Raw genomic sequence first — 27,042 nt, 5'->3', positions numbered from 1 at the left:
TTGAACTATCAGCTGACTGTGTTAGCTCTGCGCCTTGCCCCGGGTCATCACAAATATGTAGAGGAAGCATCAATTGAGGGCCCTTCAGCCGGATCTGCAGAATGGTCTCAGTTTCATGGCCTCCGAACCTCTTTTGAAGGATTTGCAATTTCCCAGGAAACTTATTCCCCAGCCTGCCCTTGGGGACAGCTGCCCTTGCCAATTTGTTAATGGCCTGTCCCTTTCTCCTGGCAGGAAATAAGCTGCAACTGGTGCCAAGACATTCAGCCCTATAATGGTAACACGATCTTCCTTTTTTCGCCGTTTATCTTGGAAGGAAATGGCATTTCCATTTGATCATGTTTTATTTATTTTTTTGTTCTTTGGACCAGGAAATTATTTCCGAGCTCTAAAATCTTCCTGCACTTGGTGTCTTTCATATTAGTTCAAATTAGTTCTTGGAATGCTGTCATACAATAGGTGAGGGTATTGTTTCACACCCCATTGTGTGTTGTCTAATCTGACTGGTTTTGATTTTCAAGGCAGGAGCCCTGTTCACACAAAATACAGTCCTGTAGTTAAAGGATATAATGATTTTCTGAACTTATCTCACTGTCCAGGTTTGCACAACACACTGAATTATAAACTGATAGCTTGATGCCAGCTTACTTTCAAGACCATCTCCTTCCATCAGAATGGATTCCTCTAATATATACAGTGTATCGGAATTTCATTCTAATATGTGCTATTGTGTATGTGAGTGGTATGGTGGCCTAGAGGTGGAGCTCTCACAATCAGGAGGCTGTGAGTTCAATCCTAGATAGAGGCAGATATTTCTCTCTCTGGGCACAATGAGAATATATCTGCTGAAAAAAACTCCACATTGGTGACAAGAAGGGCATCCGGCCAATAAACACTCAGTTCCATTCAGTTGCCCAGACTCCACCCTGCATGGGGTCATTAAAAGAAGATGATATGACACTGTGTATACAGGAAAATGACAATAAATGTTATTCAATTCAAACATGCTGGGGAAAAATTGCTTTTGATTCCCCATTTTCTGAGGTTAGGGGCCTGAGGCAAAGAAGAGATGAAACAATCGGTTTTCTGGATCTATCCTAGGCATTCAAACTAAAATAACCAAATGGGTTCAGTTCACGCAACACGTAAAGCCATGCATGCGAAAGAAAACAGCAACAATATAATGAACCAGGGTTATCGCTAACCAAGGTCAAGACGTTGTGCAAATGTTTCACTTCACAAATCTTGTGCAAAACTTTCAGCCTGCTGCTGATATATGTAGCAAAAAAAAAAATGTTCCCCATTCTTGTACTTAGCAAGATATCCTTTTTTTCTGTTTCTTTTTTTGTGGGAAATCTTAGCATGATTTTAGGGAGAAAATCTATGAGTTATTTGAATGGTCAGACACTGTCCTCAAATGATAACCAGTTAATTCCAAAAACAAAATGAAATGGAGGGGGAAATGAAGGAAGGAAGGAAGGAAAGGAAGGAAGGAAGGAAGGAAGGAAGGAAGGAAGAAGGAAGGAAGGAAGGAAGAAGGAAGGAAGAAAAGAAGGAAGAAGGAAGGAAGGAAGGAAGGAAGGAAGGAAGAAGGAGAAAAGAAAGAAAAAAGAAAGACGGAAGAGGAGGAGGGAAGAGGAAGGAAGGAAGAAAGAAAGAAGGAAGGAAGGAAGGAAGGAAGGAAGGAGAAAAGAAAGAAAAAAGAAAGACGGAAGGAGGGAGGAAGGAAGGAAGGAAGGAAATATCACAAGTTAAACACATTTAGTGACTAAGATTACAAACATTCATCTCAGATTCTCTTATCCACAAACAAATCTATAAAGTATCATCAATTCAGTCCTGATGTCACTAAAAGTACCATTAAGTATTTCTGTGTACAATATTATTTATTAAAGGACGATTATTGAACGTCCAAGTGTGTAAAAAGCTTTCTCGAAGCAAAGTGAAGGAGAAGAGCGGGGTGGTGGTTGGTGGAAATATCACCCAAGTGGTCTTTTGCTTCCACGAAATGCGGCGCCCTCTCTTTTCAACCTGCTTTGCTTTTTCCTTAAAACCACAACTGACTGTTGTGTTGATGGATGCGGATGTAAAACTTCCATTTGGAGCCTGAATTGATTCCTGTGGAATCAAGCCAGGAATGGATTTTGAGTCCTTTGCTACTGGCTGCCAAAAGGCTCTAGTGAAGCATGAACGGGAAAGCATTTGAAGACCAGCTTCTCATTTGAGGTTCTACTTCTCTAGGGCATTAACGATAGATCATGATTGGGGGACGAGAGCTACTAGATCCGTTTCACTGATGCTTTTAGTGGTTCCTGAAATCCTTTAATCTCTTTTTAGGCATGCTTTTATCCTTTCTTTTCTTTTCTTTTTTAATTGGAGGATTGGTGGCTTAGAGGGGCACGATGGCACTATTATTTAAAATAAATTGCTTTACGGTTCGTAGAAATGCCTTAACACCGAGGGTGGGATTCAAAAATCCCAGCAACCAGTTCTCTGCCCAGTTGCTGGGTGGCCACGGTGGGTGTGGCCTACTGGAACTTCCGGGAGGGCCGTTTTTTTGCCTTCCCCCCAGAGTCCGGAGGCTTCCCTCAGGCTTCTGGGAGGGTGAAAATAGCCTCCCCTGGGCTCCAGAGGCCCTCCGGAAGCTGGAAACAAGCCTCTTTCTGGACTTCCAGAACTTCTAGGAGGAGCATGTTTTGCCTTGCGAGAGCCCCTGCACTTACCTGCATCCAAAATTGGCTGCGTGGAGCAGAGGTGGTATTCAGCAGGTTCTGACAAGTTCTGGAGAACCGGTAGTGGAAATTTTGAGTAGTTCGAAGAACCGGCAAATCCCACCTCTGACTGGTCCCACCCCCATCTATGCTCTGCCTCCCATTGAGTCCCAGCTGATCGGCTGGGTCTTCTTTTATTGCCCTGTACAGGAGAAGGGAGCTGGAAAGCAGGTTAGTGGGGTGGGGAGGAAATGGGGATTTTGCAGTAACCTTCCCCCTGGAGTGAGGGAGGAATAGACATTTTACAGCATCCTTCCCCTGCCATGCCCACCAAGCCACGCCCACAGAACCGGTAGTAAAAAAATTTGAGTCCCACTACTGGCGTGGAGATTCCTGGGAGGGGAGGGGCAGGGTGGGCGGGGCCAGCCGGTTGGTTCAACTACTGGTTCAATGAACCAAATGTAACTTTAACATCCGGTTCGTCCAAACCGGCCTGAACCAGCTGAATCTCACCCTTGTTGAACACGGTGATAAGGCCATTAATGAAGGGATAATACAAGTAGTTCTTGATTTAAAACAGTTTGTTGAGTGACCGTTCAAAGTTACAACGGCACTGAATTTTTTTTTTCATACTTATGACCGTTGCAGCATCCCCATGGTCACGTGATAAGAAATTCAGGTGCTTGGTAATTGACTCATACTCATGTAATCATCTTTTGCAATCTTCTGATGAGCAAAGTCAATGGTCAAAGGTCATAAAAAGGGGCAAAAGGTCAAAGGTCAAAGTCAACTGTGTCAAAGGTCATAAAATGGGGCGAAACTCACTTAACAAATGTTTCACTTAGCAACATAAATTTTGGGCTCAATTGTGATTGAAAGTTGAGGACTACCTGTACTTAAATAAAAATTTTGCTTATTACAAGTGTCCCTAATCTGTGAGCCACAGCCCACTACCAGGCTAATTGCCAATCACTGATGCTGTTACCTAGTTGAGTAATGAAATGTCTGCAAGAAAACACCCAAGCTCAGAGAGCACCAAAGACCCCACCATTGTGGTCCTCTTCCTCCTCCTCTTCCTCGTCCTCTTCCTCTCCACAAACACCTTTCTCTTCTAGCACTGATGATGTTACCTAGTTTGGATAACAAAACGTCTGCAAGAAACATCCAAATTCAGAGAGCACCAAGGACCCCACTGTCCTATGTCAGGATTCCAGAAAAACCCAACTCCAATTAAAAACTCATACATTTTATCCTTTTATTACAGTAGTTATACTGGCACATCTGGGAAAACCCAAATCTGAGAGTTCTGGGTTTTTCCTTAATAATTCAAAAGTCAAAACCCAATCCCTGCACCCATCAGTCCATCACATGGTCCAATCACCAACCGCCCCAACTTGAGACATCCCTTCAAACACTTCTCCTCCAGGTGCAGGAATAACATGACCTTGACCAAAAAGAAGAATGTTATTATGTCTAACTACCAACACTCTAAAAATCCCCCCTCCTACTTTCCCAGATACAGGAATGTGGCAGCAATGGAAGCTTCTGGTACTAATATGGCTTCCAAAGCTGACATCCTCCTCTTCTTCTTCTTCTTCTTCTTCTTCTCCTTCTCCTTCCCCTTCTCCTTCTCCCTCTCCCTCTCCCTCTCCCTCTCCTCCTCCACTCTATAAACACCTTTATCTTCTAGCACTGATGATGTTACCTAGTTTGGGTAATGAAACATCTGCAAGAAAACAACCAAGCTCAGAGACCACCAAGGACCCTTCGTGTCAATCCCAAGCTACAAATATTCTCCTTTATTAGTATCTCATTTTTTGAACTGAATGAGGTCGTGGCAATTTTTGCAGCTGAATTAACTGAGGGGATTTTGATGTTCCACTTTATCCAACGTGAATGTTATCTGCCACTTCTGAAGGAAAAAAAAACCTGGCACTGGGATCGTAATGGTTCTGCTTTTCTTGTCTCCATTTCAACTTCTCTTTCACGCTGCCTCATCGTTAGCCGTTTTAATAAGATTTCTCTCAATGATCTCCTTCTCCTCAAATGTTATCCTGTGAATAGTGGAACGATTACCATAAGCCAAAAGATAAAAGTGTAAATTGGATTCACCCAATTTAAACTCTCTTAACTATTCCTTGAGATGTTGTAAACTTCCTCTCTGACATCCTACGTCACACCGAGCATAATGAGGACTTAGAGAAAGAGGTATGAAGTTTCCACAGAGGCAAATTAAACATGGTCGGATATTAGTCATACATTTTTGAGTGATTTCACGTCTGACAAAAGTAGATCCACAATCGATCAATCAAACAGAATAGAGGTCTATTCTATTCTCTATTCTTAGACCTTAAGAGGTCTTTTAGTCCAACCACCCCTCAAGCAGAAGATTGTCAGCGTTCCAGCAACCCTCCTCCATTCCACCCAATAATTCCGAGACAGACATCTTCTCAAAGGTTCCTTTTATTTGGATAGTAACTGGCATAACTGGGGAAACCCGAATCTGAAAGTTCTGGGCTTCCTTACAATAAGTAAAAACTACGAAATCCATCCCCTGCACCCATCATCACATCACATGGCCCAATCACCATCCGTCCCCAGTTAAGACTTGCTCTCACTTATGTGCAAAAACAACCTGATCTTGAAGCAGAAAAAGAATGTTATTATGTCTAACTAGATATACTCCAGCGTGGGAGCATCTGATCTCAATAGGGCTTCCAAATTTGACACCTGTGCCATTTCAGACAAGTGACTGCCCAATCTCTTTTTAAAAATCTCCAGTGATGAAGCACCCACAACAGTGGTGGGATTCAAATATTTTTTACTACCGGTTCTGTGGGCGTGGCTTGGTTTGGTGGGCGTGGCTTGGTGGGCGTGGCAGGGAAAGGATACTGCAAAAAACCCATTCCCTCCCCACCCCACTAACCTGCTTTCCAGCTCCGTTCTCCTGTGCAGGGCAACAAAAAAAGACCCAGCTGGTCAGCTGGGAGTCAGAAGGCAGAGAATAGATGGAAGTGGAGCCAGTCAGAGGTAGCATTTGCGGGTTCTCCAAACTATTCAAAATTTCCACTACTGGTTCTCCAGAACTGGTCAGAACCTGCTGAATACCACCTCTGACCCACAACTTCTGAAGTCAAGCTGTTCCACTGGTTAATTGTCCTTGCCGTTAGGCATTTTCTTTTAATTTCAGGTTGCTTCTCTCCTTGAATAGTTTCCCTCCATTGTTTCTTGTCTTGCCTCCTGATGCTTCGTAAAATAAGTTGATCCCCTCCTCTTTGTGACAGCCCCTCAAATACTGGAATACCCCTATCATGTCCCCCCTAGTCCTTCTTTTCTCTGGACTAGCCAAATTCTTCAACTGTTCTTCATATGTTTTTGTCTGCAGGCTTTTAAACACCTTAGCTGCTCTTCTCTGCACTTTTTCCAAAGTCTCGGCATCCTCTTTGTAACGTGGTGACCAAAACTGGATTCATTTTATTCAAGTATAAAGGAAGATTTATTGGGTTTTCCAGGAAATAAACTATGCCAATTTTGAATAGGAATCCGCCCTCAAGAGATAATTTTTCATGGAATCCTGCCATTTCTGTGATAGTCTTACAGAATGGTCTGTCTATAGATTCTGCATAATTCATAATGCTAAAAGTTTTGCATGTTTTATAAGCTTGCACTAATTACTCAGAGCATTCATTCTGGACTAATATATATATTTAGCTTTCTAAAACATCCTTCAGTTTTCAAATGACTTTTTGATTTTTTTAAAAAATATTTATTTACCTATTGAAAACATTTCTATATCACTTCTCTGTAAAGAAAGACATCAAAGATTTTTCAGATTGTAATTTGTTAGATACTGTTATTTATCACTGTAAAAAACTAGACTTTTTTGAATACAAATACAGAATGAAACCCAAAATTTCTGTTCCTAAGTGAGAAATGTGTGGTGGATTTTGCTTCATTTTATGACCTTTCTTGCCATATTTGTTAAGTGATTCCCTGAAGTTGTTCAGTTAGTAACCCGGTTGTTAAGTGAATCTGGCTTCCCCCATTGGCTTTGCTTGTCAGAAGGTTGCAAAAAGGGATCACATGATCCCAGGACAGTGCAACCATTATAAATATGAGACAATTACCAAGAGTCTGAATTTTGATCATGCGATCATGGGAATGCTGCAACGGCCATAAGTGTGAAAAAATGGTCATATAAGTCCCTTTTTTTCAGCGTTGTAACTTCAAATGGTCACTAAACGAACCGTTGTTCGTCAAGGAATAGCTGTGCTTGTAGAATCAGAACATTCTCTTAAAGTAAGGTTTTTCTGTTCTCTAAATCTGAAAAAGGGTCCGTTATCCGTAGTCCTTTATTCCTAGCGATACAATAAGTCGTGAAATGCAATTTGTTCTAGTTCCTCTTTTGCCAAGTTTCCATTTTGCCTCTTAAGAGGAAAGTGAAATGCCTCAACTGAGAACGTCCTTGGCTTCAGAGCTATTTCCCATGGGAGTTGTGCTGTTTCAGAGGAGAATTAATGAAACACTCGCTACAGAATAAACTTGTACGGCAGTCCTACTTCTTATCATTAGTTGCTTCTAATTGGATTGTATGTTACTGTTCTGACCCAGCTCCCCAAACACGACAAACCCTCTGAAGTTAACTCAAGGATTCCTTTATTAGGAGCTCCAGCAGCCCCAGCAAAACGTTTCTCTCTCAAAGCAGGCTGACAAGTCCATCCATTCGAAAGATAAATAGTTGTCTGCCACACCTATTCATCTCCGCCCCCTGCCTTTTATCCCCAGAGCCAGGATGGGGCTTCGCTAGCAGCAATGGCTCTTCCATCCCAAGGACCAGCCCATAGATTTCCACTGCTCTCCTCTCCTCTGCCTTCTTCACATCCGCACGTCAGGCACTGGACCCAGCTGTTCCTCCTCTTCCTCATCAGCCACCTCCAGACCGGTTGGCTCTTCATCTGAGAGCGGATGGACAGCCCAGACTCTGCCTCTGTCTCTGTCTCTGTCTCTGTCTCTGTCTCTGTCTCTGTCTCTCTCTCTCTCTCTCTGCCAGCTCCATTCCCTCTTCCCCCTCGGACCTCTCAGGTTGCCTTGATGCTGACTCCTGAAACCCATACCTCCTGATCATCATCTGATTTGGATGCTGGAGGGGCCGGTGGCCGACAGGCCACAACAGTTACTTGGATATTTGCATCGTCTCCATTGTTCATATCTTGATTGTTGCTGGCTGGGGGAATTCTGGGAGTTGAAGCCCACACATCTTAATGTGTCACATAAGCCAGACAAGGAACAATGGATGGAAACTGAACAAGGAAAGATTCAACCTGGAAATAAGGAGAAACTTTCTGACAGTGAGAACAATCAACCCATGGAACAGAAGTTGCCCTCGGAAGTTGTGGGAGTGCCATCACTGGAGACCTTCAAGAAGAGATTGGACTGCCATTTGTCAGAAATGGGGTAGGGTCTCCCACTTGGGGGGGGTTGGACTAGATGATCTACAAGGTCCCTTCCAACTCTGATTATTTGTTTTATTTTTATCTAAACTGGTCTTCCTTATCCTGATGTGTGTATGCCAAAATACAGAATAACAGAGGTGGGAGGGACCTTGGAGGTCTTCTGGTTCAACTAACAGCTTGACCAGGAGATCTTATACCATTCTGTGGACAAATGGCTATCCAGTCCCTTTTTGAAAAAATTACCTCCAGTGATGGAGCCCCCACAATGTCTGGAGGGAAGCTATTCCATTAATTAGTTGTTCTCAGTGCCAAGAAATTTCTCCTTAATTCTAGTTTGGATCTCCTGTCTTTGATAAGCCTCCCTCTAGTGCAGGGGTCTCCAACCTTGGCAACTTTAAGACTTGTGGACTTCAACTCCCAGAGTTCCTCAGCCAGCTTTGCCGGTCAGAGGTGGGATTTGCTGGTTTTCTTGTCTTGCCTTCTGATGCTTTGGAAAATAAGTTGATCCCCTCCTCTTTGTGGCAGCCCCTCAAATCCTGGAATATTCCTCTGAATACACTGCTGTAACACTGCTATCATGCTACTCTTCATTAGACTAAACATACCCAGTTCCCTCACTCATTCATCGGATGGTTTAGTCTCCAGTCCTCTATAATCATCTTTGTTGCTCCTCTCGGTACTCTTTCTAGAGTCTCTCAACATATTTTTTGTATCATAGTGGCCAGAACTGCATGCGCTATTTCCATGTGTGGTAATCACACTTTTGTCGTACCATTTTCAGAATTCTCTGCAAGGATGTAGGCTGGGATTTGAGGAATTTCCATTCCAATTCAATTCAATCCAAGACCACCAGGTTTGGAGGAAGCCCAGGTCAAGTTGCAACTAGTCAAAGATGGCTAGATTGTCCAGTTACGTATATATACAGTGACATTTATTTACAACCATAAATTGAGGTTACCCAATGTCATAAATGCCAATATCACAGCTGTCTCTGGAAGGCTGTTGTACAGAGGGCCATGGTGCTCTCATGCCTGCCCTAAAAAAAATATTGGAAAATATAAAATCTCTTTCAGCATTTGCTCCAGTCTGCAATTCAACTCAGTGTCCACTGGGAGAAAAGGCTTTTGGGGAATATCTAGGATCAAACACAGATTCAGATTCAGAGAGTTGGAAGGGACCTTATAGATCATCTAGTCCAACCCCCCCCACCCAAGCAAGAGACCCTGCACCATTTCTGACAGATGGCAGTCCTGTCTCTTCTTGAAAGCTTCCAGGGATGAAGCTCCCACAACTTCTGAAGGCAGGTCACTGCCAGAAAATTTCTCCTTGTTACTAGGTTGAATCTCTCCTTGATCAGTTTCCATCCATTATTCCTTGTCTGGCCTTCAGTTGCTTTGGAAGATAGCTTGACCCCTTCCTCCTCTCTGTGGCAGCCCCTCAAATATTGGAAGACTGCTATCCTGTCTCCCCTGGTCCTTCTCTTCACTAGACCAGCCATGCCCAGATCCTGCAACCGTTTTTCGTATGTTTTAGTCTCCAGTCCCCTAATCATCCTGGTTGCTCTTCTCTGCACTTTTTCTAGAGTCACAACATCTTTTTTATAGCGTGGTGACCAAAACTGAATGCAGTACGCTAGGTGTGCTCTTACTAAGGTTTTATAGGGGAGCTTCTGATGCCACACAGATTGTGAAGTTTCATCAAGGTTCTCTTCTCAATATCCTAATGGGCGAAGGCAAATTCAGTTCCTTACAGCAGATCAATTATTACTGGGTAGCCCTGTTCAAACACAACCCTTCATTAGGTCACGAACTGGGTTAGTATGTCAGTGGACTTTTGAATTTTAGCTTCAATGTCCTTAGGACAGTTTGGTACTGATTAAGCCCGCATCTTTCACCAAAGGCTGAAAGATTTAGGATAGTAAGGCCTCTCTAAACACCTTATAATGGTTTATTTTCTACTTTTCACCCCTGGTCATGACTAGGGGTGACATGATAAGAGTCTTCCAATATTTTAGGGGCTGTCACAGAGAAGAGAGGGTTGATCTATTCTCCAAAGCATCAGAGGGCAGGAGAAGAAATAATGTGTGGGAGTTTATCAAAGAGAGATCCTAACCTAGAATTGAGGAGAAACTTCCTGACATGACTAGAATAACAGAGTTGGAAGGGGCCTTGGAGGTCTTCTAGTCCAACCCCCTGCTTAGGCAGGAAATCCTATCCCATTTGAGACAAATGGTTATCCAATCTCTTCTTGAAAAACTCAATGATGGAGGAACCACAACTCCAGGAGGCAAGTTGTTCCACGGATTAATTGTTCTAACTGTCAGGAAATTTCTCCTTCGTTCTAAGTTGCTTCTCTCCTTGATTAGTTTCCACTCATTGCTTCTTGTCCTGCCCTCTCGTGCTTGGAAAATAGTTTGACCCCCCTCTTCTTTGTGGCAGCCCCTTAGATGTTGGAATTCCTGCTATCATGTCTCCCCTAGTCCTTGTTTTCATTAGACTAGACATACCCAATTCCAGCAACCATTCTTTATATGTTTTAGCCTCCAGTCCCCTAATCCTCTTTGTTGCTCTTCTCTGGATTCTTTCTAGAGTCTCAACATTTTTTTTTACATCGTGGCAATCAAAACTGGATGCGGTGTTCCAAGTGTGGCCTTACCAAGGCATTATAAAGTGGTATGAATACTTCATGTTGAGAACAATTAATCAGCGAAATGACTTGCCTCCAGAAAGTTGTGAGTGCTCGATCACTGGAGGTTTCCCAGAAGAAACTGGACAGTCATTTGTATGGAATGGTATAAGTTCTCCTGCTTGAGCAGGGGGTTGGACTAGAAGACCTCCAAGGCCCCTTCCAACTCTGTTATTTTGTATTCTGTTCTATTGTATTCTGATTCTTTTTCACCCTCTCAGAGAACAAAACCAAAAGATGGAGTTGACAACTTCTCAACCTCCTTTATAGAGGTTGGGAGATTCCAGAAAATGGCTGCTGTCCAAATGACTAAGTGGTCTCGATACAGCACTGCTGACATGAAGGAATTGGCCATGATAGCAGATGACCAGAACAGTCAATCAAAATGTCAGCATTCCAGCAAACCTCCATTCCAATCAGTAACTCCGAGACAATCCTAGTCTCAAAAGTACCTTTATTAGAATAGCACCTGGCAAATCTGTGGAATCTCGAAACTAAAAGTTTCCCATACTTCCCACAATATCTCAAACTACAATCCATCCTTTTTCCCCCCATCATCACATCACATGGACCAATCACGATCCGTCCCAGTGTAAGATCCTTTTTCTCTACTGCGCCACACTTAAAAACCTTGAACTAAGAAAAGAATTTTATTTTGTCTACTTAGAACTACTCAATTAAAATCACCCCCCTCCCATTTCCTCAGGCTATGTGGCAGTGTGGAATATGGCTTCCAAAGCTGACACCAAAAGCCATAAAGATATTATTTTGACTCATTCTTTAGACCGTGTTTCGGATGATGGAAATGGGTACAATTACTTGTTTTCTCATGTCATCAAAAAAGGGCTCAGACACAGTCAGGGTCCAAAGTAGGTCATGTGTTCAAGCAGAACTGGGCCACCAGAGGGCTGGCCTGAACATGCTATGATTTCTGTATAATAAACAAGAATGCTACTTAGAACCTTTCGGACCTCAGGGACCACTAAATTCATAACTTTAAATCCTGTGGACCAGGGGTGGAATTTCAAATTTTTAACAACCGGTTCTGTGGGCGTGGCTTAGGTGGTGAGTGTGGCTTGATGGTCATGTGACTGGGTGGAAATGGCTTGGTGGTCAGAGACATTTCTGAGACATTTCTGAAGTCTAGTCCTGCCAAGAATGTAATAAGGGTTAACGGAGAGGCAGTTTCTATAAGCAACACCAGAATGTTTCCTTCCTGCCTTTCTTACAGGATTAGGCCAGTCATTTCTTCTAACAACTGGTTCTCCAAACTGCTTAGAATGCTAACAACCGGTTCTAGCGAATAGGTGCGAACTGGTAGAATCCCACCCCTGCTGTGGACCACTAATATAATTTTTTTAAAAAAGATCAGTAGTATGTAGTGTAATATAAAAAATGCAAATAACTTTTCTGCGGACCACCAAAATTTTCTCATGAACCACCAGTGGTCCACAGACCACTCATTATTGACCACTGACTTTAAACATAGAATCATAGGGATGGAAGTTCTTCTGGTTCAACCCCTTGTTCAAAGTGAAAGACCCCATACCATCCCAGCCAAATGGCTGCCCAGATTATTCTTGAAAACCTCTAGTGATGGAGCACCCACAACTTCTGGAGGTAAACTTTTCCATTAATTAATTGTTCCCATTGTCAGGAAATTTCTCCTCAATTCTAGTTTGGATCTCTCCCTGACAAGCTTCCATCTGTTATTTCTCGTCCTGTCCTTTGGTGCTTTGGAGAAGAAGTCAATCCTCTCTTCTGTGTGACGGTTCCTCGAGAACTGGGAGACTGTTATTCTGATATTTTACTGATTTCTCTTATTTTCTTTTTTCCCCCAGAATGAAGTATTTCAGGATCTCTCCTTGGCCCACCTATTAATTTATCTATTTCCCACAAAATCCCTTCTTCTGAAGACCAAGACTTCAGCCCACAACCACAAGGATCCGAGCCAGCTTGAGGAAGGACAAGAGCGACAGAGAGAGACATCTGAGAACATCAACTGACCCTGTGCGATGGAAGTGTCTCACAAGATGGTGGGAGAAAATGGTTTCCACTGCACCCACAAGCTTATTTTTTCCAATGCACCCAATTCCGCGGAGAACAGTCCTCCTTTCGATAGCCCCAGTCCCCAGGAATCCTGCCCCACTCCTTTGAGCAATGGGACATTCTACTCCAACACCAACAGTCCTTCGGATTCCTGCATGAAGCCTCTCTGTGAGGCGACGTCCCCCAACGAAAACGGGTACAACGGCGGCATTAAATACATCTCCACGGAGCGGGAGGTCCTGGTGTGCGGGTGGGGAGGCTTCACCCCAAGTTGTTTACAGTTTTTCAACACCCCCAAAGGGGTTCTCTTCTTCCTGTGTGTGGCTTCCTTCTTGCAAGGCATGACCGTCAACGGCTTTGTTAACACCGTCATTACATCGATCGAACGGCGCTTCGACCTCCAGAGCTACCAAAGCGGGTTGATTGCCAGTTCCTACGACATCGCGGCCTGTGTGTGTTTGACGTTTGTCAGCTACTTTGGGGGCAATGGGCATAAACCGCGGTGGCTGGGCTGGGGAGTTTTGATCATGGGGATTGGCTCCCTCATTTTTGCCCTGCCTCACTTCACCACCAGCCAATACGAAGTCCATTTTTCGGAGGAGATTGGCACGTGCTCCTCCAATCAAAGCATGTGGTGCTCAGAAAGTGTCTCCACCCTCTCTAATTATCAGTTTGTCTTCATGCTTGGTCAGTTTCTACATGGGATTGGAGCAACGCCACTCTACACCCTTGGGGTGACCTACCTGGATGAAAACGTCAAGTCCAACTATTCTCCTGTGTATATTGGTAAGTCCTGCGGTCTACAGAATGATGGAATGAGTAGGATGACATCATCCAACACATTTTATTTTTTATTTATCAAATCTGTATGCTGCCCATCTGAATCAGACAGTCCTCACTGAACAAGAGAAGAAACCTCAGCAGAGGTTCTCCAGTTGATGGCCACCTCTCTTGGAAATGAATCAGTGGTGGTATTCAAACGTTTTTACTACTGTTTCTGTGGGTGTGGCTTGGTGGGCATTGTGTGGCTTGGTGGCTGTGGCGTGGCTTGGTGGCTGTAACTTGGTGGTGTGGCTTGGTGGGCGTGGCAGGGGAAGGATACTGTAAAATCCCCATTCCCTCCCCACCCCACTAACCTGCTTTCCAGCTCCGTTCTCCTGTGCAGGGCAACAAAAGAAGACCCAGCCAGTCAGCTGGGACTCGGGAGGCAGAGAATAGATGGGGATGGGGCCAACCAGAGGTGGTATTTACCAGTTCTCCGAACTACTCAAAATTTACTGGTTCTCCAGAACCTGTCAGAACTGGCTGAATACCGCCTCTGGAATGAATCCTCAGGATCATGTGTTCCAATCTTTACATTGTCCAGGAGGTTGGATGAGAGCAAAGGTCTCCAAACCTGGCAACTTGTGGACTTCAACTCCCAGAAATCCCCAGTCAGACATGATGGCTGTGGAATTCTGGGAGTTGAAGTCCACAAGTCTTAAAGTTGCCAAGGTTGGACACCCCTGGATTAGATTGCCAGTTGAATCCCTTTCATCTTAATCACTGAACAAAACTTGGAGAAGTTTATAGGTTCCTGCAGTGGGTCTATAACAATTTGTCACAGCCACCTCACCACGGCCACCTCACCACAGCCAACTCATCACAGCCACCTCACCACAGCCAATTAGCCACAGCCAACTCACTGCAGGAAAACATGCTACAACCATCTCGCCATAGGACAACTTGCTACGGGACAAGAGTTACACTAATATCAAAGAAATTATGGGATCGAATCTTTAAAGAAAGGATGCAAAAGGGGGAGCAGAATGAAATGTGAACAGCAAAAATTAAAATATTTTTTTTTTATTTTCAATAATTAAATAGAATTGCTAAAATGTCCTGCAGCAAGTTATCACACAGTGAGTTGGCTGTGGTGGGTTGGCTGTGGTGAGTTGGCTGTGGTGAGTTGGCTGTGGTGAGTTGGCTGTGGTGGGTTGGCTGTGGTGGGTTGGCTGTGGGGAGTTGGCTGTGGTGAGTTGGCTGTGGTGGGTTGGCTGTGGTGGGTTGGCTGTGGGGAGTTGGCTGTGGTGGGTTGGCTGTGGGGAGTTGGCTGTGGTGGGTTGGCTGTGGTGGGTTGGCTGTGGTGGGTTGGCTGTGGTGGGTTGGCTGTGGTGGGTTGGCTGTGGTGAGTTGGCTGTGGTGGGTTGGCTGTGGGGGGTTGGCTGTGGTGAGTTGGCTGTGGTGGGTTGGCTGTGGGGAGTTGGCTGTGGTGGGTTGGCTGTGGTGGGTTGGCTGTGGGGAGTTGGCTGTGGTGGGTTGGCTGTGGTGGGTTGGCTGTGGGGAGTTGGCTGTGGTGGGTTGGCTGTGGGGAGTTGGCTGTGGTGAGTTGGCTGTGGTGGGTTGGCTGTGGGGGGTTGGCTGTGGTGGGTTGGCTGTGGTGGGTTGGCTGTGGGAGTTGGCTGTGGTGGGTTGGCTGTGGTGGGTTGGCTGTGGTGGGTTGGCTGTGGTGGCTGTGTGGGTTGGCTGTGGTGGGTTGGCTGTGGTGGTTGGCTGTGGTGGTTGGCTGTGGTGGGTTGGCTGTGGTGAGTTGGCTGTGGTGGGTTGGCTGTGGGGAGTTGGCTGTGGTGGGTTGGCTGTGGTGGGTTGGCTGTGGTGGGTTGGCTGGGGGGTTGGCTGTGGGAGTTGGCTGTGGTGGGTTGGCTGTGGCTGGGTGGCTGGCTGTGGTGGCTGGCGGGTGGCTGGGGGGTTGGCTGTGGTGGTGGCTGTGGTGGGTTGGCTGGCTGTGGGGAGTTGGCTGTGGTGGGTTGGCTGTGGGGGTTGGCTGTGGGGAGTTGGCTGTGGTGGTTGGCTGTGGGAGTTGGCTGTGGTGGGTTGGCTGTGGTGGGTTGGCTGTGGGAGTTGGCTGTGGTGGGTGGCTGTGGTGGGTTGGCTGTGGGAGTTGGTGTGGTGAGTTGGCTGTGGTGGGTTGGCTGTGGTGGGTTGGCTGTGGGAGTTGGCTGTGGGAGTTGGCTGTGGTGGGTTGGCTGGGGGAGTTGGCTGTGGTGGGTTGGCTGTGGTGGGTTGGCTGTGGCGGGTTGGCTGTGGGGGCGGGTTGGCTGTGGTGGGTTGGCTGTGGTGGGTTGGCTGTGGTGAGTTGGCTGTGGTGGGTTGGCTGTGGTGAGTTGGCTGTGGTGGGTTGGCTGTGGTGGGTTGGCTGTGGTGGGTTGGCTGGGCGGGTTGGCTGGGGGTGGTGGTGGGTTGGCTGTGGTGGGTTGGCTGTGGTGGAGTTGGCTGTGGTGGGTTGGCTGTGGTGGGTTGGCTGTGGGTTGGCTGTGGTGGGTTGGCTGTGGTGGGTTGGCTGTGGGTGGGTGGGTGGGGAGTTGGCTGTGGTGGGTTGGCTGTGGTGAGTTGGCTGTGGTGGGTTGGCTGGGGCAGGTTGGCTGGGGCAAGTTGTCCCATTCTCCCCGCAGTGGCCTTCTTTGCCCCAATTTAAGCCTGAGCAAACACCAACACCTTTCATGTTGAACTTTGGCCAATATCATAGTTCTTTCTTTCTCTTTTCAGCTGTTTTCTACACCGCTGCCATATTGGGCCCAGCAGCTGGCTACTTGGTTGGAGGCATCTTTCTCAATATTTACACTGAAATTGGGAGACAGTAAGTTCCTGGCTCCTTTTCTCTTCCCTTCCATCAACCCTTCCAAAATTCCCAGGGAACTTTCTGCCCCTCTCTTGATATGCTTCTGTCAGGTAGAATCAAAGCCAGTATCAACAGGGATGTAGCTTCAATAAATGTCAGCATTTTCAGAGAGGTATTTCAAGTAAGATATTCCGGTGTAAATCTGGATGTCCAGGCACTATGCAAGTCCAAGCATCTTCTAGGCCCATGATGGTGAACCTATTGCACGTGTGCCACAGGTGGAACGCAGCCATTTGTGCCGGCATGTGAGCTGCAGGCAAACTTACCTCATTGCGCATGTGTGCACCTCACAGCTGATTTTTGGCTTGCTTGGGGCCTTTTTTGGCCTCTCAGAGGCTTGAGGAAAACCTTTGCAGGCCGAAAAATAGATCCATTTCATCACTTCCTGTATTTCCGGAAATACCGGAAGTGGTGAAACAGGCCCATTTTTCGGCCTGCAAAGCCTGCAGAAGCTTTCCTCAAGCCTCTGGGAGCCGAAAAAGGCCTCAAATGGCCCCAAAATCAGCTGGGAGGCTCAGTGCAGGTAAGGGGGCAGTGTGGGGGATTGCACGTGCATGCACAGGGGGCAGGGGGTGCGTGCGCATTGCCTTCTGGGTGCTGGCATGTGAGCATGCCCGCGCGCAAGCGCGCACACAGTTTTTAGCAAAGGAACCCAAAAAGGTTAGCCACCACTGTTTTAGGCAGTGTTTCTCAACATTAACATTTGAAGATGAGTGGACGTCAACTCCCAGAAATCCCCAACCAGCACAGTTGGCTAGGGAATTCTGGGAGTTGAAGTCCACTCATCTCCAAGTTGCCAAGAGAAAAACCAATCTAGGAATGGCCGTTGGTAGCAACTCAGTCACCCTCATCTTAGAGCTTCTTTGAGCTCCTAAAATTCCACGCTCAATTCTTAGTTAAAATATAATGGGGAAAACCCACAATTCTCCAGGCCTCATTCTTTTATTTTTTTAAAGCATGTCCACTTCTGGTTTGGTTCCTACGTATTACTGTTGCCATGAGAAATTCTTAGCTTTGTTTTTAAGTTTTCATCACCAGGTGGATAGTTTGTGTTAAAAGGAAAAGAGCACCATGCGAACTATAATGGTAACTATGGTAATAACTCCTGGGCAAGGTTTAATTTAGAATACAATAAAGGTATGCTATGGTGATGTGAGTCAGCAGAGTGTTACAAGAGAGCTGAACCACTCCATTTGATATTTCAGCTGATTCACCGGTTGGAGCTCTGTTGGCATTTACGCAGCATTATCCAGAATGACTTTCATTCATTACATTACATTAGTCCTCAATTTACAACTGTTAGTCTTGGAAGCCATTTTTCTCTTGGGAGCTTTGAGGCTGCCACATTCAGTCCCTGGGAATTTGGGAGGGGGGATTTCTTAGTGAGGCAGAAGATTAGACACAACAACATTCTTTCTCAGAGAGTCAAGGACATGTTGCTCTGCACCTGGAGGGAAGTGAATGGAGGGATGTCTCCAGCTGGGGCGGCAGTTTGATTGGACCACATGATGGACTGATGGAGGCAGGGGGGTGGATCTTTGATTTCTCTTTTGGGAAGGGAAAACCTGGAACTCTCAGATTCGGGTTTTCCCAGATGTGCCAATATGACAACTCTAATAAAATGGAACTCTGAGGAATTGCTTGTCTTGGGAGTTTATTGGTTTGGAGTTGGTTGGTTGGAATGCTGACAACGACTGCAATTCAGACCAGAACTTCCATTGCTAACTGAGGTAGTTGTAAATTTTATTGTCCTTTTGGCTGCATTCGTTAAACGAATCACTACAGGTGTTAAGTGAATTACAGGGCTGTTCAGTGAATCTGTTGCCCACTGACTTTGCTTGTCAGAGGCTGGCTAGGAAAATCATAAATGGCAATTATGTGACCCCAGGATACTTCAGCTATTATAAATACATGCTAATTGCCAAGCCCCCAAATTTTGATCATGGAAGCACTGCAAGGACTGGTTATGTCATTTTTTTCAGTGCAGGTGTAACTTCAAACAGTCACTAAACAAATGATTGTAATTCAAGGACCAGCTGCTGTAAGCTTCAAGTTCTCCAATTAGCCTTAGGAATTTCTCCTGTGTATCATCTTTCTGTTTCCTTACTTTTTGTACTTTGTCATTCTCACTTCCGTAAAGAGTAGCCCCTTGAGTTGTTTATCCAATGACATTTAAATAACTCATCCGTTCCTCCCATTTGATGAGTAGCTTAAGATCCAGCAAGAAGATCTTTAAATTGATCAGTTTGGTCCTAGATATCCAGCATGGTGGCCTAGTGGTGAAGACGCTTGCCTCCCACTCAGAAGGTTGAGAGTCCAATCCTAGGTGGTGTCAAATATTTCTCTCCTCGGGCACAAAGGAAAAAAAAATCTGCTGTGAACTCCATATAGTCATTGGGAAGAGCACCGGCCAGTAAATGCTCAGATCCATCCAGTCACCCAACTCTACCCCAGATTAAGGGATTGTAGAGTTGTAAAAAGGGAGCCCTAGATGTCCATCTGCAAACTTTACACAGCTAGTTTTCTTTTTTTTCCCTTATTCTTGGAACTGTGATTATCATTAACACGATTGTTATTTCTGTCTCGGTTTGTCAAATGCACCCCCAACAAACCAGAAAGTCTCAGACTGGGTGGGAAAAGCTAGTCCAAGGCTCTCTCTCTCTGTCTCTGTCTCTGTCTCTGTCTCTGTTTCTCTCTCTCTCTCTCTCTCTCTCTCTCTCTGTGTGTGTGTGTGTGTGTGTTTGCATGCTTTATTGTTGTTATTGTAATTATCCTTTAGCTCTGCCTAAAGCAAAGTACACCGACTTTGATTTACTTTTTCTGGTGGTGCCCGGTTTGTAACCTTTACAAAAGCATGTCCCTTTTGAAAAATTTCTCCCAAGCAATTAAGGAACTAATATATCTTTGAAGAAAGAAACGGCTACATTTCACGCTTGTGTGAATTAGCTTTGTCTCTAAATTATCAAAGCCAGAGAGACAGATTTGATTGGATTTCTCGAAATTTATGGCTTTTTTCCTGGTTTTATTCCCAGAATTGATCTTACGCCGGAAAATTCTCTGTGGGTTGGAGCATGGTGGATTGGATTCTTAGGCGCTGGCGCCGGTTCCCTCTTGATTTCAGTACCTATTTTGGGGTACCCTCATCGTCTCCCAGGTACGTGAACTGAATCCCAATCAAATTCTTTGAGCTTCTTTTCAGGATTTTGGAAACCTGCCAAAACAGCCGCTTCTCTTCCATTGACTTCCCATCAAGAGTACAAGGTGCTGTAATAGTTTTTCTTTCTTTCTTTTAAATTGTAGTGTTTTGAATCTTGATGCATTGTAGTATTCAATGCAGTTTTTAATGCAATACTATTTACGTAATTGAGTTAAACCTTATGGACATTCTATTATTTAGAAAGGTTAAAGTGTTGAGAAGAGGAGGAGGAAGAGAGGAGGAAGAGGAGGAAGGGGAGGAAGAGGAAGAGAAGAAGGAGAAGAAGGAGAAAAGGAGGAGGAAAAGGAGGAGGAGGAGGAGGAGGAGGAAGGAGGAGGAGGAAAGAAGAAGAAGGAGGAGGAAAAAGGAGGGGAGAAAGAAGGAAGAGAGGAAGAAGAAGGAGGAGGAGGAAGAAGAGGAAGAGGAGGAAAAAGAAGAGGAAGAAGGAGAAGGAGAAGGAGAAGAGCTCTTCCTGAGATCTTCAGTTAAAAGTTCTCAAGAGGATAAGATTGGAAAAGGTGTAACTACTATAGAGGGACAACGTTGGCATAAGATAGCTTGTGCTTGCAGGAGTATAGTACACTTACAAATGATCAGCCCACCAAATAGTACCCTGAGTAGAAACAGATGGTCTATAGCCCACTTTGCTAAGTCCTTTGTGCATGAAAATGCAACATAGACCATGACGGAGTATACAGGTTGCAAGAAATAGTTCTAATTATAAGCACGATTTGCTGAAAAATCACCAGTGGTAAATTTTATTTACTGAGCATACAAAGCTATCAATCAAATTTTGCAAAGCATAATAGCTTAACTCATAACCTGCTAAGACAAACTACACAAAATTCTTGGGGTGTTTGGCTGTTGGTAAATCGTGCCTGGCTAAAGTCCAAATTACCCATCTAGCTCTTTCAAAGAGATTACCTTTAAGTGGTTAAAGTTGAAGTTTAGCTAAGAAATCCAAACAGTAGAAATAAACAATCATTGTTAAGAATTGACAACCTTAGGCATGGCAGGAACCTCAGGATGTTGGTTGTTGATGGGAACATTCGTATGTTCACATGATCCAGATGATAAGTCACAAATCAATGATCTTATTGAAACATTTGTTGTCCTAGGATCACAGCGTTACATAGTCATGCGAGTTTCGGAAACCCATCAATCAAAAGATGGCAGCCATAAAACAGCCTCGGATCCTGATTTCGGAAAGACGGTGAAAGATCTGCCACAGTAAGAATTTCCCTTTTTAATAATGCATAAACATTTGTATTGAATATGACTTTGGGGTATGGGGAAAATTACTCCAATGCGGTCTTTGTTCCTTTAAGCAAATATATTCCTAAAGCAGATATGATATTCAGACAATACATAGAGCCAGTTGGGTATGGTATTAAGGTTTTGGCCTAGAAACTAGGAGCCTGTGAGTTCTAGTCCTGCTTTAGGCACAAAAGCTGGCTGGGTAACTTCAGCCAATCACCTGGAGACTGTGAGTTCTAGTTCCACCTTAAGCATGAAAGCTGGCTGGGTGATTTGGGTCAGTCACCTGGAGACTGTGAGTTCTAGCTCTGCCTTAGGTATGAAAGCCACCTGGGTGACTTTGGGTCAGTCACCAGGAAACTTGTGACTTCTAGTTTCGCCTTAGATCATGTGAAATATTAGTGCTGCTTGATAAAACCCTAGTAAGATCACACCTGGAATACTGCAACCAATTTTGGTCACCCTACTATAAAAGAGATGTTGAGACTTTGGAGAAAAGTTTAAAGGAGAGCAACTAAGATGATCAAAGGCCTAGAGACTAAAACGTATGAAGAACAGCTGCAGGTATTGGGTTTGGCTGGTCTACAGAAAAGAAGAATTGAGGGTGACATGATAGCAATACTCCAATATTTGAGGGGCTGCCCCAAAGAAGAGAGAGGTCAACTTATTCTCCAAAGCACCAGAAAGCAGGACAAGAAATGAAGGATGGAAACTAATCAAGGAGAGAAGCAACCTGGAATTGAGGAGAAACTTCCTAATGGTGAGGACAATTAACCAGTAGACTAGCTTGACTTTGGAGGTTGTGGGTGCTTCATCACTGGAGGTTTTTAAGAAGAGACTGGACAGTCACTTGTCTGAAACTGGTATAGGGTCTCCTGCTTGAGCAGGGGGCTGGACTAGAAGACCTCCAAGGTCCCTTCCAGCTCTATTCTATTCCATTCTATTCCTATTCCTATTCTATTATATTCTTAGGCATTCAAGCCAGTTGGGTGACTTTGGACCATTCAGTTAAGTAGGAAAGTTGGCTGCATGACACTGGGTCAGTCACTCTCTCTCTCAGTCCAATGCACCTCAAAATGCTCTTGTGAGGAAAATAAGAGGGGGAAAGAATATTGTGTATATTAACCATGAGTTATTTATAAAGGTAATAAAGGCAGGATAAAAATCTAATGAATAAATAAATACAGGAAATCCAAGCCTACAAAATACAACTAGTACAGTATGTTATTTAACATGCCCCCAGAATAAATCACAGGGTTTATGTTAATAACTTGATTTATAGGTGTTATGACTCTTGCTGGATTCTAAAATGCTTAGCCAGATCACTTAAAAAACTGGGGTGGCTGGAATACAACATGCTGTGCAACCAAGAGCTGTGGTGGCGCAGTGGTTAGAATGCAGTATTGCAGTCTAAATCTGCCAACTGCCAGCAGTTTGATCCTGATAGGCTCAAGGTTGACTCAGCCTTCCATCCTTCTGAGGTCAGTAAAATGAGGACCCAGATTGTTGGGGGCAATAGGCTGACTCTGTAAACCACTTTGAGAGGGCAGTAAAGCACTGTGAAGCTATATATAAGTCTAAGTGCTATTGCTATTGCTATACTGACATCGTTTAGTTTAAATCATGAACTTCAGTAGCTTATTGGTAAGTAAACTGAACTGATTTGATATGATTCAATCCCTCCTTAAAAAACCCCAAAATGGGTAAGGTGACAAGTTTATTTATTTATGTATTTATTCATTTATTGAACTCTGCAGTTGTATAAGCATAGCCAGTGGTTGGGTTCAGGAGTAGGATTCAAATTTTTAAACAACCAGTTCTGTGGGCATGGCTTAGGTGGTGGACATGGCTTGGTGGTCATGTTATTGGCTGGGCGTGGCCAACTCAATATCACTCACATCGAGGCATGTATCTCCTCGCCTGGCCTCTCATGACTATGGGGATGCTGCAACAGGTATAAGTGTGAAAAATGGTCATAAGTCACCTTTTTCAGTGCCATTGTAACTTTGAATGGTCACTCCACACAAGCAAAGAACCAGCAAAGGAGGGAGAAAAAGCTCCAGAGAGGTTCCAAAGACAGGAAGTCTAGTCCTGCCAAGAATGTAATAAGGGTTAACGGAGAGGCAGTTTCTGTAAGCAACACCAGAATGTTTCCTTCCTGCCTTCCTTACAGGATTAGGCCAGTAATTTCTTCTAACAACCGGTTCTCCAAACTGCTTAGAATGTTAACAACCGGTTCTAGCGAATAGGTGCGAACTGGTAGAATCCCACCCCTGGTTGGGTTCCTTCAACATGCTCAGTCATGACGTCCCTTTAGTCTAGTCTAATTTGTTGTTTTATTCCTTTGATGAGTCTGCTACCAAACCAAAGACAGCATAGAATTGTCTTTTAAAGAGGATCCAAACAAATGCATCCTTTATTTCGGAGGTTCTTATGCTGCCTTCAAAATAGACTGAAATAATTTAGTGCTGTATCTTCATCGTACACATCTTGTTAGCTGCTGCTCCCAAAGGCAGAGAATCAACAGTATTTTGGGGCAAAATAGGACACCCCGGAAATCTGAACTGAGCTAAACTCAGAAGGATAGACTTTAGAGGAGGAGCAATAATTTGGTTAATGCTAGAGTTAACCTGTTGGGAATCGTGAAGTTGACTCTATTGCAAACCCATCTTTGCAAAAAAAAAAAAATTGCATTTGCTGTGAGGTCTCTTGATTAAAAACAAGTATTCAGCAGCCACCCTTAATCTAAAAACTATTAAGAGTAATATATGGAAAGTACAAATTTTGACCATTTGCCACTTTTCAAGACCATGACACCGTTATTCTGCATAAGACAATTAAATTAAAAAATAACATTGAAAAGCCAGCAGAGTACGACCAACTCAGCAAACAAAAATGAAAGAAAAGCAGTTTAAACTATGTTGTGACTTTAACCTCTTTTCCCTCCAAATATTAAATCCAACTTTTATTGAATGAAAGGATGAAACTGAAATCTTTGCGTTAAGAAACCATCTGCAAAACCAGTCTAATTATTATTTCCCTTTTACAATACTAACTATGCAGCTGGGTTTATACATCATGTTTAATTTTAAACTTAACTACATACAGTTTTATTCCTTTCACATGATGTCCATAAACAAATATACCTCAATGTGGTAAATATAGCCTGGTCCACACAAGATGCTAAGATAGTGGCTTGTTTCCCATTGTAGGAAGTTAGCATCCACTCCTCTCCTAGAAAAATGAAATATCCTGGGAAATATTAAAAAGGCAGAATAGTTCCCCTAAAAAAAAGAGTAGAAACTCAGAAGCAGAGACTCACCTCAGAAGTAGAAGCTCACCCCCACCTTTGTTAATGGGTGGGCCATTAAGGCCTGGGCCAGAATACTTTACATAACAAAGATCTCCAGGTAAAACTATAGCAATTGCTCAAAAGCCCTTTCAGTGTATCATCATCCAGCAAGGCTCAACCAAGCCTGGAACTCAGGACAGCCTACAGAGTTGCCCCTGCATGGCCCCATGGGAGTCTGACAACCAATCAGAATACAAGCTCCAATTCAAATCCCAACAAAGGTTATAAAACCCAGGCACTCTCAGCACCTCGGCCCTTTCTTGATCTCTTCCTTCGCCTTGAAGCATGTGATCATCCTTCCCTTTCACTCTGGGGCTCCAGGCCACGTGGTCCTGTCCACCATTAAACCTTCCAAACAGCCTCCATGTTTCCAGTGTCTTTTTCCCCACTTGGAACTGAACCCAGAAGGATAATTCTTCCAACACCACAATATAGAGAAGTCACAAAATAGGTTTAGCTGACATGAATTCAACCACATTTCCTACTAATGGTTCACATTCTAGCACTGAAAATGTTAGTTTGAATAATAAAATGTTTGCAAGAAAGAAAGAAGAAAAAAAAAACAAGCTCAGAGAACACCAAAAAACCATTCAGTTAAAATTCTCCTTTTCCTGATACCCTTGACTGTTCAAACAGAAAGAGCTATTGTGTGACATACAGAATTGTCTGGTTAATTTTATTCTCTTTCTAATTTCCTGGTAGTGAACAGGAAAAAAAAAAAAACCCTTAAGTAAAGCAGAAGAAATTACCACAAATTGCATTTTAGATTAGTTTCATTTTCTTCATCACCAGATTTAACTGTCTAGAAATATAAACATTTGACCAACTGGTGTGTTCCTAGGTCATTCTCACTTCTGAGAAAGCGCTTGTGTGAGAAAACATTGATGAGCAGCTGCTACAACATATCACAAGGGAGTTGGCGCACAAATTATTGTTCTCTATTAGATTTTTTTTAGGAAGCAAATTTTCTGTAAGAGATATTTGTCTGTTCCCAGGACTGTGTTTTTCCCCTGAACACTTCAATAATAAAGACTGTTTATTTTTTATTTAATTTATATACAGCCCACCTCATCCAGAGATGACTTTTTTTTTTGGATTTAGGGATTTTTCTTAGTGCTGATGGTTTTTTGATGGAGGAGGAGGAGGAGGAGGAGGAGGAGGAGGAGGAGGAGGAGGAGGAGGAGGAGGAGGACTAGACAAGTAAATACACACATTATTAGGCTGGATGTTTGCAGCTCCCTGGGACTTTTCTGTAGTTAGGAGTAAGCATTGCAACTGGAACCATTTTCTAGAAGATGTGCAAATAATTCCTAGATGTGCTATCTGCTGGAATTTGTCATCCCCCTCTCCCCGCATTTCTTTCAGAATTCCTTCTTGCCTCCGACCAGTGCTTTCCCATCTGGCAATCATAAATATTTTGGGACTGCAAGTGTAAGGATATTCTCAGTGAATGTTTGATAATCTAGTTTTGTAATTCTGACTTTCTTTAGAAAGTCGTGAAAGTCTGTCCTTTGTTGCCTGGATTCTGTTTCATTCTTTGTCCTAATATTCTTCTAGAACAGGGCTGTCCACTCTTGGCCACTTTAAGATTTGTGGACTTCAACTCCCAGGATTCCCATGCTGGCTGGGGAATTCTGAGAGTTGAAGTCCGCAGGTTATCAAGTGGCCAAGGTTGGAGAGCCCTGCTGTAGCTATTGATGTCCAACTAGAATAGAATAACAGAATAATAACTTTATTGTCACTTTGAATGTACACTAATCTGCATATATTAAAGTGAAATTTCATTGCTTACAGCTCTCAAAGGGTCACCACCTCCAATATACACTACATAACATAACAGAATAAATAAATAAAGATAAAAACTAATCACAATGGAGAAATAACAGTCTTTTGAAAGATAACCATCATTTTTCTTTAATTATAAGAAATTGGGAGAACATGCCATGAGGGATATAGGATTATAATCCTAAGGAAAGCCTTGCTAAAAAAAAAAAAGAATCAACTAAAATAAATGGCAATCATCTTATAATGCTTGTGCACTTGGGTTGGAATGTAGGATCTACACACTAAATAATGTGTTTCTTTTTGGGTTTTTTGGATCCTAAAGGTCACTTTGGCTGCTACTGAAGAACCCAACTTTCATCTTCCTTTGCTTAGCTGGAGCTACAGAAGCTACCTTGATTGCTGGGATGTCAACTTTTGGCCCCAAATTCCTTGAATCCCAATTCAGCTTAAGTGCCTCTGAAGCAGCAACTTTGTTTGGTAAGAATAGAAGTCATTGAATGAAACTTTATGAAGCATTGAATGGAAGCGGATGAATACCGATGGATGCCGGTAGACAGAGGCAGAATTTTTTCCCTTTATTTTATTTATTTATTTATTTATTTATTTATTTATTTATTTATTTATTTGCCAATTGTTTACAAGATAATAAGTATAAGTGTATATATAGTTGTGAATACATGAAATGGGTACATATAAGAAAAATAAAAGAAGAATAAAAAGAAACAACAGGACAGGGACGGTAGGCACGTTGGTGCGCTTATGCATGCCCCTTACAAGACCTCTTAGGAAAGGGGTGAGGTCAATAGTAGACAGTCTAAGGTTAAAGTTTTTGGGGTTTGGGGAAGAAACCTCCCCAAGCACTAAGCCCGACCACATAGTTTTGTAGCAAAGCATGA

General features: G+C 43.7%; 1 protein-coding gene across 1 annotated transcript in view; it reads left to right on the top strand.

The window, feature by feature from the left end:
• SLCO4A1 (solute carrier organic anion transporter family member 4A1) overlaps window positions 1–27,042 on the top strand; it is a 54,833-nt gene that overhangs the window by 15,648 nt on the left and 12,143 nt on the right. Inside the window, exons 2-6 of the mRNA XM_026665077.2 lie at window positions 12,691–13,684; window positions 16,424–16,514; window positions 19,589–19,710; window positions 20,871–20,982; window positions 26,469–26,623. Of these exons, the coding sequence (XP_026520862.2) occupies window positions 12,865–13,684; window positions 16,424–16,514; window positions 19,589–19,710; window positions 20,871–20,982; window positions 26,469–26,623 (1,300 nt within the window). The 5' untranslated portion in view covers window positions 12,691–12,864. The remainder of the gene's footprint in view (window positions 1–12,690; window positions 13,685–16,423; window positions 16,515–19,588; window positions 19,711–20,870; window positions 20,983–26,468; window positions 26,624–27,042) is intronic.

Source organism: Notechis scutatus, chromosome 3, assembly GCF_049901735.1.
Source record: "Notechis scutatus isolate UNSWTSFEM ecotype Mainland chromosome 3, rNotScu1.2, whole genome shotgun sequence".
Lineage (NCBI taxonomy): Eukaryota > Metazoa > Chordata > Lepidosauria > Squamata > Elapidae > Notechis > Notechis scutatus.
This window is presented reverse-complemented; position numbering and strand designations above follow the sequence as displayed.